The sequence below is a fragment of the Caretta caretta genome, chromosome 18 (assembly GCF_965140235.1).
Source record: "Caretta caretta isolate rCarCar2 chromosome 18, rCarCar1.hap1, whole genome shotgun sequence".
Lineage (NCBI taxonomy): Eukaryota > Metazoa > Chordata > Testudines > Cheloniidae > Caretta > Caretta caretta.
Window position 1 is genome coordinate 10,696,261 of NC_134223.1, and position 15,854 is coordinate 10,712,114.

General features: G+C 46.0%; 1 protein-coding gene across 4 annotated transcripts in view; it reads left to right on the forward strand.

Moving 5' to 3' along the window:
• The first annotated feature begins 5,523 nt into the window (after positions 1-5,523).
• The window catches only part of LRRC38 (leucine rich repeat containing 38), a 31,616-nt gene continuing 21,285 nt past the window's right edge, over positions 5,524-15,854 (forward strand). For all 4 annotated transcript variants that reach the window (XR_012665409.1, XR_007353312.2, XM_048825114.2 and 1 more), the window contains exon 1: positions 5,524-6,243. Coding sequence is in view for 2 of the 4 variants with exons in the window: in XM_048825114.2 (XP_048681071.1) it covers positions 5,619-6,243 (625 nt within the window). In the remaining 2 variants the exon portion in view is untranslated. The remainder of the gene's footprint in view (positions 6,244-15,854) is intronic.

Consider the following 15,854-nt stretch of genomic DNA (forward strand, 5'->3'; position numbering starts at 1 on the left):
ATGGTGATGGACAGGAGTATAAAACTCCAAGACAGACCAACAGATGGATGGCCTCACCCCTCCCTGGTTTAGGATAGGCTGCTGCTGACAGTCCCTGGCACGGAAAGCAGATTTACACTCAAGTCCTTGCACAAGGCCTGCCATTGTGCCCAGCCAGTGCAAGTAGGTGGTGAGGGGAGCTCTTCATGTCTTCCTTTTGTCCACACAGGGGCTAAGCACAATATCCCCCTTAGTTATTTTGGAATACTTGCATGGAGAAATGCTGGTGTGCTTTACAATGATTAGTTATATGACAGTAGTGCTTAGAGGTCCCAACTGGGGATCATTGTGCTAAGTGTTGTACAACTGAGTAAAACAAAGACGATCCCTGGCTCAGAAAGCTCAAAATATAGGACACTGACAACGAAATTGTGACTGTAGTAACCTTCCAGGCACACTGCAAAACCCGTCTTTCCTCCCTGGCCTTCGGGGAGCTTGGAAGCGGGTGTTATGGCTGAAGATTGAAAGATGATTTGGGGCAAGAGGTGTCTCACCATATGCTCGAGTGGGAGCAGCTTTGGTTCTTGCATGGCATGTACCTAATTGGAAAAGTTGTGATTTTTCAAAATTGGATGAATGTAAGTTTGGCCCTGGAAATGTGAGATTCCTGTGGGTGTGGCTTTACCTGTTGGGAGGTGCTGGATGGGCCCGAGAGAAATGGAAAATATAACTGAACACTGTATACTCTGAAAAATCACGTAATATTCATGGATGGAGCAGTTTTGTTTTCTGGCTCTTTGGTCTCTGGGGCCAAAGGAAAAGTGCTGAGGTTTTGCTTTACCCAGCATCAGATGACTCTACATTTACCTGAAATCTCCATATCTGCCAGATGACGTCAAAACCTAAGCCCACCGGTCCTAATTACTGGAAGAAATGCCCAAGAGAGTTATTGAACTACCCACAGTGGGCCAAACTGAGACCTACTGTGATTCCAACGCCATTGGCTTCAGGGACTGGAGTTGCATGGTTTTGCAGTGGGCTTGAATTTTGGTTCCTTGTACTTAGAGCCAGGGCTGCTGGCAGGGAAATAGAAGCTGTAGTATATAGGAGAACTTTATTCGCCCATTCTGGACAAGTCTGTAAGTGTGATCTTGCCAGTGCATAGGCCACATAGCTGGAGGAATTACCCTTGGGCAGCATAGTTATTTCAGTCTGTGCTTCTGTCTGATTATAGCTCCTTAAAAATAGCCAACTGAAAGGGAGACAGCATGAATTAAATCCTGTAGTTTCATTTTGTAGTGTGTTTTCGGAAGGGGGAGGAAGAAAAGGTGCTCCGAATGTAAACTGCGCATTAGAATCGGTAATAGGTGTAATATAGTGATATAATGAACTATATAATGGCCACTGACATGTAGGTAACAAGAGGGTGCTATATACTTAGCAGAACACTGGCTATGTAAATAGCACAGGGCAACTATGTCTGTGTAATACAAATAAAGGACCAGAACAGTCATTGTAGTAACCGTGTCTTACTGGATTATTAGTTCGATAATTCTGCTGCATCTCTGTCCCCATAGCAGAATTTCTGGAAATGTCTTGAATGTTTAAAATATTAATGAATGAAGTTTCAAAAGGAGGAGAGAGAGACTTTCGATTCTGAGGGAGTCGGGTAAGACACCCAAACAAGCAAAAGCCAAGGAAATTGCTGAGCAAAGCAGAAATGTCAGATAGATTAAAAAACAAGTCAGGAGGAAAACAGTCAAAATCAAGGATAGTACAGGAGAGGTAGCAAGGTAGGGCTCAAGAAACACAACAGCTGCTATTGTACAGCCAAAGAGTAACACTGTTATACACAACCATCCTCTGTTAAACTTTGTTTGGTTTGGCTCTAAGCTCATTGGGTCAGGGCTTGTGTGCTATATGTTTGTACCACACAACAAGTGTTCTCTTGTCTGCTATCACACCACAATGGGATCCAAAGCTTGATTGCAATCTCTAGGCTTCTGCCTTGCTCTGCATACGGAATGTCTCAGATGTGAAGTCTGCCTTCAGGCCACATGGAAATCTCACACCACATTTATGTGCGTGAGGCACAAAATCACAAGCTAAGGAAATCTTCTTTCACCATGGGCAGCATCTTCTATGCTGGGTAAAGAAAGTTCCTGATTTAATGACCAACAAGGAAGTCTCTTTAGGGAAGAGGACTGTGGTGGGCCTTAGGAGTCAGGAGAACTGAGTTCTGTTCCTGCCTCTACTAATACCATGATCCCTGGCAAATCAGGGGTTAATGTCTCCAAGCTCAATTTCCCCTGTGTAAAATAGGACTAATATTACTGAGCCGTCTTTTAAATAAAAAGAATTATGGTCCTGATTCTGCACCATGCAAGTCAATATTGACGTCAATGAGCATAGGAAGAAGCCCTATGTAAATGAAAGAAGTTAATTAATTATTAATTATTATTATTATTATTTACTATTTTATTATTGCTTACAGGGACTACATGACCAGGTATTGTGATAGCTCTGTCTTTTGTACCTGAAGGAAACAGGAACAGCACCAGCTCTGACCTAAAACACACATGTGAGACTAAATATAGAGAGGTACCTGTAAATCCCAATGGGACTACTTCCTGGTAGCAGTTGTTTGCAAGACTGGGCCTTTAAAGGTTAAAAGCCTGCAATTCTGCGTAAGAAATATCAGTTGTAGTTCCTTTCTGATGCTGATTGTGGAGGAATTCCAGGCCAGAAGGGACGTGCATTTTGTGGTAAGTTAGCAGCTGTCCATTCACATGTTAATTTGGTTATGGAATTTTTAAAATCATAGTTGTAACAGTTTGTTGAACTTCTTTCTAGCCTAGTGTTTTAAAGAGATAACGGTGCCCACTTCACTCTGGGTGGCTTTATAAAGGAAATTCTAGGGGTTAGAATGAGGGATGGAATAGCACTGGCAGAGCGGCCTAGGAAGTGCAATAATAGAGGACGTTGCAGAACAGGGTAGCAGTTCATGGCACCTTGCCCCTCCTTTGTCTCCTCTTCCTACTTGCAGTTCTGTCTCTTTCCATATGACCTCTTACATCTGAACAGCCTTTCCCATCCCCTACCCTGAGGGGGGACAGCATGTCTGTGCTGGTGCTGAACCCAAGGAGGGGGAGTGGCTTGCGCCTTCCACTTCCTAGGGCTGCTGGGGGCCGATATGGCCCCTAGTGTGGGCTAGAGCAGCCCAGAGGGCTGACCTAACTTGTGCCCCAGCTGTAATATCCACTGGGCTGTTCGCAATCAGGGAATAGCCGGAGTGTTGGGATGTCCGACTCATGCCTCCTCCATCCCACAGCCCTCTCTTTCCTGCCTGCAACACACCTCCTGCATGGGTGCATGTGGGGATTGGTGCAGAGCTGACTGAATGGTCTTTGTGCCTGCTGGAAAAATCCACTTTGCTGGGGTATTCGCAAGGGAGGGGGGCTTTATGGCTGCCTTGTGCCCTACCGTGGCCTCCTTCAAATTCCTGCTGTAAACTCACTTCCCCCAGCTAGGTCTCATCACCAGTCTGTGCAATGGTGCACTCTACTCCGGCTCTGCACCCTTATTACAACAGCTAAAGAAAACAACCCAGAGCTAGTGAGAGTGATAGGAAACAAGACAACCCTCCACGGTAAGTCAGTGCACCTGGCTAATCCCTTTGTTATCATCAACACCTCAAATCCTAACGTAAAACACAACTACTCTGCAGTATCAGCAAGGCAGATTGAGCAGGGCAACGTAGAACCCAGCTGCTTGCGATTTCACTCCAACTCTCTTCCGCCAATAGTCATAAGAACTAGCGTAATAATGAATAATATGGTAAAGCAGGGCCCTCAGTGTAAAACAGCAGAGTGCATGGAGTAGTCCCCACTGCAGGCAGTCCTACACGGAGAAGTCTTCTTAAATGAAAGGATAATGGGGTGTCTATTTCTATGGGACAAGTAGCACAGACCTGGCAAATACAGATGCTGCTACCCTCACTCCTTCCCCAAACTCTGCTTTCCCTAGTCAGATTTAGCTCTAAGCACCTCACAAGTTGGGTAACAGTGACTCTAAACACGTTTCTGTAATGTGATAATAAACCAACGTGGCCAGCTCCCCTGGGAGTTTAGAAAAAGGCAAAATTGGCATTTAGGTGCCCAATTCCGATCGCTCTTCCATGGGAGTTAGGTGCCCAAAGACAGGGCCAGCTCCAGGCACCAGCGAAGGAAACAGGTCCCTAGGGCGGCCAATAGAAAGGGGCGACACTCTGTCCATCATCGGGGCGGCATGTCCAGGTCTTCGGGGGCAATTCGGCGGCAGGCGCTGCAGTCCCTTTCTTCTTCTTGGGTGGCACTTCAGCGGCAGCTCAACCAGGCTTGGGGTTTTGGTTTTTTTCCCCTTCGCCGCTTGGGGCAGCAAAAAAGCTGGAGCCGGCCCTGCCTAAAGATCAGCTGTGCTTTCGGAATATCTCCCCCTTAGCCCTTAAACTGCTGATCTAGTGTCCAGGCCACACGTCTGCCTGCTTGTAGGACACACGCAGCTCCCTGCAGCTGAAGGGGAGGGTATGTCCTTGGAGCAGTGATACTGGGGAGAGTGTCACGAAGACACACATGCAAAGGCTTGTACTGCTGGGGGTGGGGATGGGGAGAATGTCAGATATTTCAAAACCCCTAAGGCCAAATTTTCAGCTGATGTAATTCCATGTCGCTCCACTGCCTTCAGTTTACGCCACCAGAGGATCTGGCCCAGAAGACATGTTTGTACCTGGCCTCCTAGGGACATGGCTAGTGCAACATTAAAAAGTAGCAGCTGTGGATCATAAAAAAGGAGCCATGTAAAATGCCTAACAGATCAAGTGCCCCTCCTTGCTATTATGGGTTCTATCCCCTTTGTGGAAGGTAGGTTGACATGTATTTAACCGATGTTATACTTGATCCGAACCAAAAGAAGCCAGTACTTTCAGGACGAGTATTCAGATAGTCAGTTCACTGCCCCAGCTGGTCTTTTCCCCCCTGCTTTACAAATGGAAAAGAAAGAGACCTTAGCAGCAGTCCAGGCTGGTTCCCTCCCCTCCCCCTGCCTGGCTGTCTTTTGGGCAGGGAGCACTTAGAACTAGGAACACAGCATGGTGCGGAAAGAAATAAAATAACTGACTTCATCAGCTTTCATTACATTCACGGCTAGTTAACCATGAACTGGTTACCGGTTAACTGCTGCTCACAGAGTCACAGGAGAAGGTCTGATTTCCCTTTTGCTGGAATAAGCAGCAAATACACAGACAGGCTCCCTGCTTCCTTTAACCTGCAAAAACAGGGGAGTCCTTCAAAGCTCATCCATCCGCTCAGTCATCTCTCTCTTCCCTACACTCTACAGCATTCTAAATCCCTGATAGTGTAAATCCTCACATTTGCTTCCCTCCCTCTCTCCCTCAATCACACACACTCTCTCTCCCCCTCCTCCCTAGTCGGCTGCTATCTGATCTGTGATGATATGTGATCTCTTGGATACACACACACACACACACACACACACACGCGCGCACACACACACACACAAAAACCACCAGGCATTGCTACCCAGCTGAGCAAAATGTCTTTCTCCTAGCAGCGTTGCTCATCATAGCTTTCAAATCCTTGACGATGTGGCCATGCTTTCCCCTCTGCCTTCTACTTTCTCTCTGTTTCTGCCTGCTCTTCTTACCCTTGGGGCATCTTTGCCCTGCTCTCTGTAGCTGTATGGACTCCCACACTATAGACTGCAGGGATCAAGGACTCCCCAGTGTTCCTAATCTGTTTCCACTGGATGTACGGAAACTTCTCATAGCTGACAACAACATTCAGGCTATACCAGCTGATTTCTTTATATTTTATGGAGATCTAGTCTACTTGGACTTCAGGAATAACTCAATCACCTCCTTAGAAGAGGGAACTTTCAGCAGTTCCACCAAACTGGTGTTTTTAGACCTAAGCTACAATAATTTAACGCAGCTTGATGCTGGGATCTTCAAGTCGGCAGAGAAGCTGATAAAATTAAGCCTTGGGAACAATAACCTAGTGGATGTGGACGAGGCTGCTTTTGAGAACCTGGAACAGCTCCAAGTGTTAGAACTGAATGACAATAACTTGCAGAGCCTCAACGTGGCTGCCCTGGAAGCACTTCCATCCCTTCGGACTATACGTCTAGAGGGCAACCCATGGGTCTGTGACTGTGACTTTGCCAACCTCTTCAGCTGGATACAAGAGAATGCATCCAAGCTTCAGAAAGGTAAAGCTAAATGACTTGCAAGGCAGCTAGTGTGTGTGTGTGTGCTTGGTCAGCTTGTCCATCTGGGTGTATTGCCTGCAGTGATCCAACCTGTGAATTCTGGTCCTACCACAATTACACATTTGAACCAGTGAGTCCCTTAAAATGAAGCTGGTTTCCTTTAGTAACAACATCTCCTCCCAGCAAATGGGATATTTTGGTCCTGAGACTAAACCTATCCAGGTTGAGAAGGAGCCTTTTCAAATAGGGTAACCCAGCACTGATTCTCTTCCAGGCTTTGGTTTCTATTAAGTAAATAAATAGATTTCCCTTAATAAGCCCTTTGAATGGCTGAATATGTGTGCCAGCACATGGGGGAACCTTATTTTACCCTGCCTAGATTTTCTATGAAGCAGCATAGGATAATTCAGTCCCTGCATCCCATTTTATACACTGTGGTTGTTGACCCTTTCCTGGAATTAGTTGCTTTTGATTGCCTGCATTGGGATCTCCAGTTACAGCTTGGTTGTTGCTGGTTTTCATACAAATAACATAGCTTTTAATTTTGGAAGCCAATTTATATGAGAGCTCAAGCTACAAAATTTGGAACGGCATCCGGGTTTGGATCTGGACCACTTCAAATGGCAAAGCACTTGGTTCTGGGGTTTTGGCTGGTTATTTTTCAGATGTGTATTGAAATAATATTAAAGCAGCCATGTGCAGGAATCCAGACTCTCCCTGCCCAAAGCTCCTCTTAATCTTACCAGCCTTAGCTGGAGATCAACCACAGTTCATGGTTCCCAACAAGCACCGGGTCATATACTCATGCCACTGAGCCCCCAAGATGCACGTGAAAGACAAACTGCTAGGAGCATAGGCGCTAACAGTGTGACTGAGGGTCCACAAAGTAGCACCCCTAATGAGGTCACTGCTGCCTAGTCTGCTTCTGAGCAGGACTGTGTTTGACTGGGAAGGGGGGCGGGGGCGGGATGATAAAAGGCTGAGGCTTGAAAGCCAGGGAGAATGGGAGGAGGTGGAGAAAGAGGGAGAATCCATTCTGTAAAGAGCATCTCTGTGTATTTCATGGAGTGTCAGAGGCAGAGGGAGGAAAACACAGAGTTAGCCAAGAAAATGATTTCAGAAGCTTTTTCCCTCCTCTTTGTCACCAGAGAGGCTGTCATCATGTATGTGAGCTCTCCCTGTGCTCGTGACCTTGGGTGGCATTTTTGATACATTAATCTTGTGTGCCCTAGCTGCTCAAGGATGTCATGGAATCAGTTCCTATTAGATTTCAGAGTAGCAGCCGTGTTAGTCTGTCTTCGCAAAAAGAAAAGGAGTACTTGTGGCACCTTAGAGACTAACCAATTTATTTGAGCATGAGCTTTCGTGAGCTACACTTGAAGTGAGCTGTAGCTCACGAAAGCTCATGCTCAAATAAATTGGTTAGTCTCTAAGGTGCCACAAGTACTCCTTTTCTTTTTGTTCCTATTAGAGATGAATGAAGTGATTTGGGGAGACAAAGGGTTGATCTCCCCACCCCTGCCAGGCGTGAGCTGAGTCTTGACCTACGTCCCCCACGATGCCTGGGCCACCTTTAGTCTGTCTCTGAGCTGAGTGTTGGCCCACCTCTCCGGCAGTATCTGAGCCAAACCCTGACCCATCTCTTCCCCGGATCCAAGCCAAACCTTCATCCATCTGCCCCTCTGTGTCCCAACAGAACCTTCACCCATTTCCCCCAACTCCTTGTCTGAATGACATTTACATTTTCTTTTGCTTTAACCTTTAACTGAGCATACGCTGTGATCAGTTTCCCCCCTACCTCCTTATCTGAGCCAGCATTATCCCTCATTTCCATCATCCCCCCAACCCAACCCGATCTGTTCCACCTTAAAAATATTCAAATAATATGACCCTCCCTTCCCCAATCTGCCTCCCTTCCCAGTATACCTTCCACCACTCCACTTTCACCTTCCCATTGCTCTTATGCCTGTTCCTAAGTTTACCTGTGTTTCTTTGGCCTAGAAATCCCAGAGATCAAGTTTTCTTACAGGATTCCCCATGCTTCCTGGGGTCAGTGAGGCTAGAAACACTTTGTCACCATGTTTTGTTTCAGCCATTTTCAACCCTAGATAAACCCAAGAATATTTATATATTTATTCTGAGCTCCAGAAGGAGGTGAGAGGAAAACCACTTGGAAGTCTCTGGGTAAAGATAAAAGAGGTAAATAACAGGGGTAACATCATGATAGGGGTCTACTCTAGACTGCCAAATCAGGAAGAGGAGGTGGATGAGGCATTTCTAGAACAAATAACAGAGATATCCAAAACACAAGACTTGGAAGTAATGTGGGACTTTAGCTATCCAGTCATCTGTTGGAAAAGTAATACAGTAAAATACAATTTCCAGTAAGATGTTGGAATGTGTTGGGGACAGTTTTTTTGTTTCAGAAAGTGGAGGAAGTAACCAAGGGGCAGCCATTTTAGACTTGATTCTGACCAGCAGGGAGGACTTGGTAGCGAATCTGAAGGTGGAAGGAATTTTGGGTGACAGTGATCATGAAATGATAGATTTCATTATTCTAAGGAAAGGAAGGAGTAAAATCATCAGAATAAGGATAATGGACGTCAGAAAAGAAGACTTTAACAAACTAAGAGAACTGCGAGGTAAGATTCCCCTGGGAAGAAAATCTAAGGGAAAATAGACTTCAGGAGACCTGGCAGTCTCTCAAGGAGTTGATATTAAAAGCAAAACTGCCAACTATTCCAATGTGAAGGAAAGATAGGAAGAATAGTAAAAGAATATGGCTCCATCTTTAATGGCCTATAAATCAAGAAGGAATTCTACAAAAAGTGGAAACATCGACAAATTGCTAGGGAGGAGTACAAAAGAACAGCACAAGCGTGTAGGGACAAAATTAGAAAGGCTAAGGCACAAAGTGAGACATAAGGGACATAAAAGACACTAAGAAGAGGTTCTGTAAATACATTAGGAGCAAGAGAAAGACAAAGGAAAGTATAGGTCCTCTACTTAATGGGGAAGAAAAGCTAATGACATCAAGAGGGCTGAGGTATTAATGCCTATTTTGCTTTAATTTTCACTAAAATGGTAAATTGTGACCAGATTCTTAACATAATTAATATTAACAACAAGGGGGAAGGAACAAAGCCAAAATAGGGAAAGAACAGATTAAAGAATAAGGGCTTGGCTACACTTGCAAGTTAGAGAGCATTAAAGCAGCCCCGGGCGCCCTAACTCCCGACCCGTTCACACTGGCAAGGCACTTATAGCTCCTGGACTCTGCAGCTGGAGCGCTCCTGGTAATCCACCTCCACGAGAAGCATAACGCTTGCTGCGCCCCGGCTGAAATGCCCGGGTGTCAGTGTGAACGAGGTGTTGCATTACTGCCCTGTGATCGGCCTCTGGAAACGTCCCATAATCCCCTTAAGTCAAGTGGCCGTGCTTGTCATTGTTTTGAACTTGGCTGTAGCAATGCGGATAGGCCCTTTCAAAGCTCCGTTTCTGACAGCCGGCTGCTTATCTGCTCCGGGACAAAGCAACCATCCCTGTGGACTGCTGCTTGCTGTGAGTGCGTAAAAGAGAGGGAGGGGGGACAGCTGCTGTCTGAACTTACAAGACAGCATATTGACACACTCTCAGTCCCCCCAAAACCAACTCTCTCTCCCCACACACAGCACACTCCCTGTCACACTCCCCCCTTTCCCCCCCGACATTTGAAAAGCATGCTGCAGCCACTTGAATGCTACCACAATGCACTGCTCTCTGTGGTGTTGCAAGAGCTGCTAACGTGGCCACACCAGTGGGCTTGAATCTGACAGTGCGAACACACTGCAGCGCTTTCCCTGCTGCGCTCTCTGAGGGCTGGTTTAGCTCACAGCTCTCTACATCCGCAAGTGTGGCCATGCCCTAAGTTAGATGTATTCGAGTCAGCAAAGACTGATGAAATTCATCGTAGGGTTCTTCAGGAACTAGCTGAAGCAAGCTTGAAACCATTAGCAACTATCTTTGAGAACTCAGGGACTATGGGTGAGGTCCCAGAGGACTGGAAAAGGGACAAACATAGTATCTATCTTTAAAAAAGGAGAACAAGGAGACGCGGGGAATTATAGACCAGCCAGTTTAATGTCAATATGTGGAAGATACTGGAACGAATGATTAAACAATCAATTTGTAAGATCCTAGAGAATAATAGGGTTGTAAGAGAATAGCCAGCATGGATTTGTTAAGAACAAATCATGCCAAATCAAGCTAATTTCCTTCTTCAATAGGGTTACTGACCTAGTGGATAAGGGAGAAGCTGGAGATGTGATATATCTTGATTTTGGTAAGGTTTTGGACCACAAATAGAATACGAGTTAACAATGTTATGCAAATGCGAAAAAGGCTAATACCATTCTGGGGTGTATTAACATGAGTGCTGTATGTAAGATCCAGGAAGTAATTGTCTCACTCTTCTTGGCACTGGTGAGGCCTCAGCTGGAGTACTGTGTCCAATTCTGGGCACCACACTTTAGGAAATGAGGACAAATCACTCTTCTCTGGACTCTCTTCAACAAAAATGATAAAAGGTTTAGAAAATCTGTCCTATGAGGAAAGGCACATTTAGTCTTGAGAAAAGACAACTGAGGGGGACCTGATAACAGTCTTCAAATATGTTAAGGGCTGTTATAAAGAGGACAGTAGAATCATAGAATCATAGAATATCAGGGTTGGAAGGGACCCCAGAAGGTCATCTAGTCCAACCCCCTGCTCGAAGCAGGACCAATTCCCAGTTAAATCATCCCAGCCAGGGCTTTGTCAAGCCTGACCTTAAAAACCTCTAAGGAAGGAGATTCTACCACCTCCATAGGTAACGCATTCCAGTGTTTCACCACCCTCTTAGTGAAAAAGTTTTTCCTAATATCCAATCTAAACCTCCCCCACTGCAGCTTGAGACCATTACTCCTCATTCTGTCATCTGATACCATTGAGAACAGTCTAGAGCCATCCTCTTTGGAACCCCCTTTCAGGTAGTTGAAAGCAGCTATCAAATCCCCCCTCATTCTTCTCTTCTGCAGGCTAAACAATCCCAGCTCCCTCAGCCTCTCCTCATAACTCATGTGTTCCAGACCCCTAATCATTTTTGTTGCCCTTCGCTGGACTCTCTCCAATTTATCCACATCCTTCTTGAAGTGTGGGGCCCAAAACTGGACACAGTACTCCAGATGAGGCCTCACCAATGTCGAATAGAGGGGAACGATCACGTCCCTCGATCTGCTCGCTATGCCCCTACTTATACATCCCAAAATGCCATTGGCCTTCTTGGCAACAAGGGCACACTGCTGACTCATATTCAGCTTCTCGTCCACTGTCACCCCTAGGTCCTTTTCCGCAGAACTGCTGCCTAGCCATTCGGTCCCTAGTCTGTAGCTGTGCATTGGGTTCTTCCGTCCTAAGTGCAGGACCCTGCACTTATCCTTATTGAACCTCATCAGATTTCTTTTGGCCCAATCCTCCAATTTGTCTAGGTCCTTCTGTATCCTATCCCTCCCCTCCAGCGTATCTACCACTCCTCCCAGTTTAGTATCATCCGCAAATTTGCTGAGAGTGCAATCCACACCATCCTCCAGATCATTTATGAAGATATTGAACAAAACCGGCCCCAGGACCGACCCTTGGGGCACTCCACTTGATACCGGCTGCCAACTAGACATGGAGCCATTGATAACTACCCGTTGAGCCCGACCATCTAGCCAGCTTTCTACCCACCTTGTAGTGCATTCATCCAGCCCATACTTCCTTAACTTGCTGACAAGAATACTGTGGGAGACCGTGTCAAAAGCTTTGCTAAAGTCAAGAAACAATACATCCACTGCTTTCCCTTCATCCACAGAACCAGTAATCTCATCATAGAAGGCGATTAGATTAGTCAGGCATGACCTTCCCTTGGTGAATCCATGCTGGCTGTTCCTGATCACTTTCCTCTCATGCAAGTGCTTCAGGATTGATTCTTTGAGGACCTGCTCCATGATTTTTCCAGGGACTGAAGTGAGGCTGACTGGCCTGTAGTTCCCAGGATCCTCCTTCTTCCCTTTTTTAAAGATTGGCACTACATTAGCCTTTTTCCAGTCATCCGGGACTTCCCCGGTTCGCCACGACTTTTCAAAGATAATGGCCAATGGCTCTGCAATCACAGCCGCCAGTTCCTTCAGCACTCTCGGATGCAACTCGTCCGGCCCCATGGACTTGTGCACGTCCAGCTTTTCTAAATAGTCCCTAACCACCTCTATCTCCACAGAGGGCTGTCCATCTCTTCCCCATTTTGTGATGCCCAGCGTAGCAGTCTGGGAGCTGACCTTGTTAGTGAAAACAGAGGCAAAAAAAGCATTGAGTTCATTAGCTTTTTCCACATCCTCTGTCACTAGTTTGCCTCCCTCATTCAGTAAGGGGCCCACACATTCCTTGGCTTTCTTCTTGTTGCCAACATACCTGAAGAAACCCTTCTTGTTACTCTTGACATCTCTGGCTAGCTGCAGCTCCAGGTGCGATTTGGCCCTCCTGATAACATTCCTACATGCCCTACATTCCTACAGTGATCGATTGTTCTCCAAATCTGCTGAAAGTAGGACAAGAAGTAATGGACTTAATCTACAGAAAGGGAGTTTTAGGTTAGATATTAGGAAAAACTTTCTAATTATAAGGGCAGTTAAGCGCTGGAATAGGCTTCCGAGGAAGCTGGTGGACTACCCATCACTGGAAGTTTTTAAGAACAGGTTGGTCAAACACCTGTCAGGGATGGTCTAGGTTTACTTGGTCCTGCCTGAGCACAGGGAGCGGGACTTAATAACTTCTCAAGGTCCCTTCCAGTCCTACATTTCTATGATTCCATGATTCATGAATCAACAGAGCAGAGGAGCTCACCAACTTACCGAAAAAAATTCACTAAACTTTTTCAAGCTTTCAGAAGATTTAGTTTTATTTGACTTTGGGGCAAAGGTTTGGGCAGGTTCTTATTTTATCTGAAATGGTCTCCCTGTCCCTATACCCCAATCCTGTGAACACCTGCTTAGCTTGCCTGACAGGGCAGTGCCATTGACTTCACTGGGACAGTTCACATGAGTGAATTTAAGTACATACATTCAGAAGGGGTTGGAACCCTAGTTCACATTGCCTCATCGAAGCTACTGCTGTTAAAAGTACAGGCTGTCTATTTCATTAAACGTAGGAAAGTATTACTCAAGGAGGTGAGGGCAAAACCAAGCCACAAAGGGCAAGATTTTCTTTACTATACTTTAAAATCATTGGGCCCCCTCCCCCCAGTCTGCTCCAGGTCCAACCCCTTCCCCCAAGACCCCACCTCTTCCTGCCCAGTTCCGCCTTCTCCCCCGAGTGCGCCCTGTCCCCGCTTCTCGCTCTCCCCACCAGCACCTCTTGCATGCCGCTAAACAGCTGATCGCGAGGGGCAGGAGGTGCTGGGAGGGCGGGGGAAGAGTTGATCGGTGGGGCCACCGGTGGAAGGGAGGCGCCGTGGGGGAGGGGAGAAGCTGGCTGCCTGTGGGTGCTAGGCACCCAATCATTTTTTTCCGTGGATGCTCCAGCCCTGGAGCACCCAGAGAGTCAGTGTCTATGCAAACAGCAATCCACCTGGACATTTGGCAGTCAGACGAACTGAATTCCCTGATGTGCTGCTGCAAGTCTGGAGTCACAGAGGCGTGTGTTCTTGCTGTCAGCACATCAAGATAAGTAGGGCAGCCAGCATTATGCCGGGAAACAGTTTAGAAAGGAAAGACAGGGACAAATTGTGCAGGTTTCAAGATAAAGGTCTGAATTCAGCACCACACTTTTCCTTTTCCATATTTAGAGCAATTCCAGTGCTTGAATATCACAGCACATGTTAATGGGGAAAGCTGAGATGTGGGGGACTGGCTGGTGACTATCTCCACTTGAAATCGTTTAGGTATATGGCGGCATTAACAACACAGATTGTCAAGGGACCGAGCTGTCAAATTATTGAGCCTGGGAATCTCATGTGCCTTTCATTCACCAATACTGAGTTCCTGTTTAAAAAGAAAAGAAAGGGAAAACATCCCCTCCTGAAATATAGGTGGAAATTTAAGGGGGGGAGGGACTGATTCATCAGTGCCCTGTGCCTATTTGCACCAGCTATAATGCCCCATCCATTTCAGTGGACATCCTTGGCAGGCTCAAAGCTGGTTCAGGGCATAAGGGTGGATTGGAGTAGGAGAAAGCATGTCAGAAGAGGTACACTCCTGCTATTCTGTGGCTGCTATAACAACCGTAGGGGAATCCCTAACCTGCACTAGGGAACTGAACTGGGGCCCAGGACTGCAGCTTTCGGATACTGCTGTGAAATATGGCCCCTGTAAGGATCAGAGACAGGTGGAAAGAAACAGAAACTAAGTGGCTGGGGGAGAGAAACTTCAGGATACAGTCAGACGCTGTAAATTACTCTTGATCGTGAGCTTAAAAAGACAGGTTTCAGAGGAACAGCCGTGTTAGTCTGTATTCGCAAAAAGAAAAGGAGTACTTGTGGCACCTTAGAGACTAACCAATTTATTTGAGCATGAGCTTTCGTGAGCTACAGCTCACTTCATCAGATGCATACCGTGGAAACTGCAGCAGACTTTATATACACACAGAGAATATGAAACATATACTTTCATATTCTCTGTGTGTATATAAAGTCTGCTGCAGTTTCCACGGTATGCATCTGATGAAGTGAGCTGTAGCTCACGAAAGCTCATGCTCAAATAAATTGGTTAGTCTCTAAGGTGCCACAAGTACTCCTTTTCTTTTAGCTTAAAAAGAGACTGTTGAAAATGCAGTTTAATGTGCCCTGCCTCTCCAGTATAGCAGAGAATGACACAAACTGGAACTGTGTATCAAGTCCACCAACTACCCCATCCCTGAAATTTGGGCATTTCCTTAAAATGGGATCCTGATCCAAAAAGTGCCTTGGGTTTGGACATAGCAAAATAGACACCCAGCTGATGAAGTTCAACCTCTGGTTGACGAGGTTTGAAAAAAATTCAAACCACCCTGCAGTGTAGCCCATCTGAATAGAAATTCCATTCTGCTGCAGCAGATAAGGGCCAAACCCCAGAACAATTCATCCGAAACATCCTTCTTCCCCCTACACTCCAAATATTTGGGTAAATCGGTGGCCTGGATATGAACCACAGTTCAACCCCTGACGTTTTGCAAAACCTGCATCCGTTGTGTCTGATTTCTAATTAGCAGGGCAATGACGGGAAAAGGCCTCTAAAGTTACTTTTTCTGCTGCTCTGTCTTTGACGGTTTGACCAGAAAGTCTCTTCCCAGTTATGCTGCTCCTGCCTATCTGGCTCTGTTGTGTCGCACAAACATCTGCCATTTGATTCCTTTTACAGATCTCAGTTTTATGCACCCAACCTATCTTTCTAAATAAAGCATTACTCAGCAAAAAGTGCTTCTTCTCGCACCCTCAATTACAGGCAGGCTTGTGACAGGAGCTGTATAAAATGTTCTATGCTCAAAACAAATGGCTGCTGATCACTTTACCAGTTTTATGGAAGGCAAGTACTTTCTTTCTTTTAAATGTACAATGTTGAATTTTTATCACAATCCAGAACAAA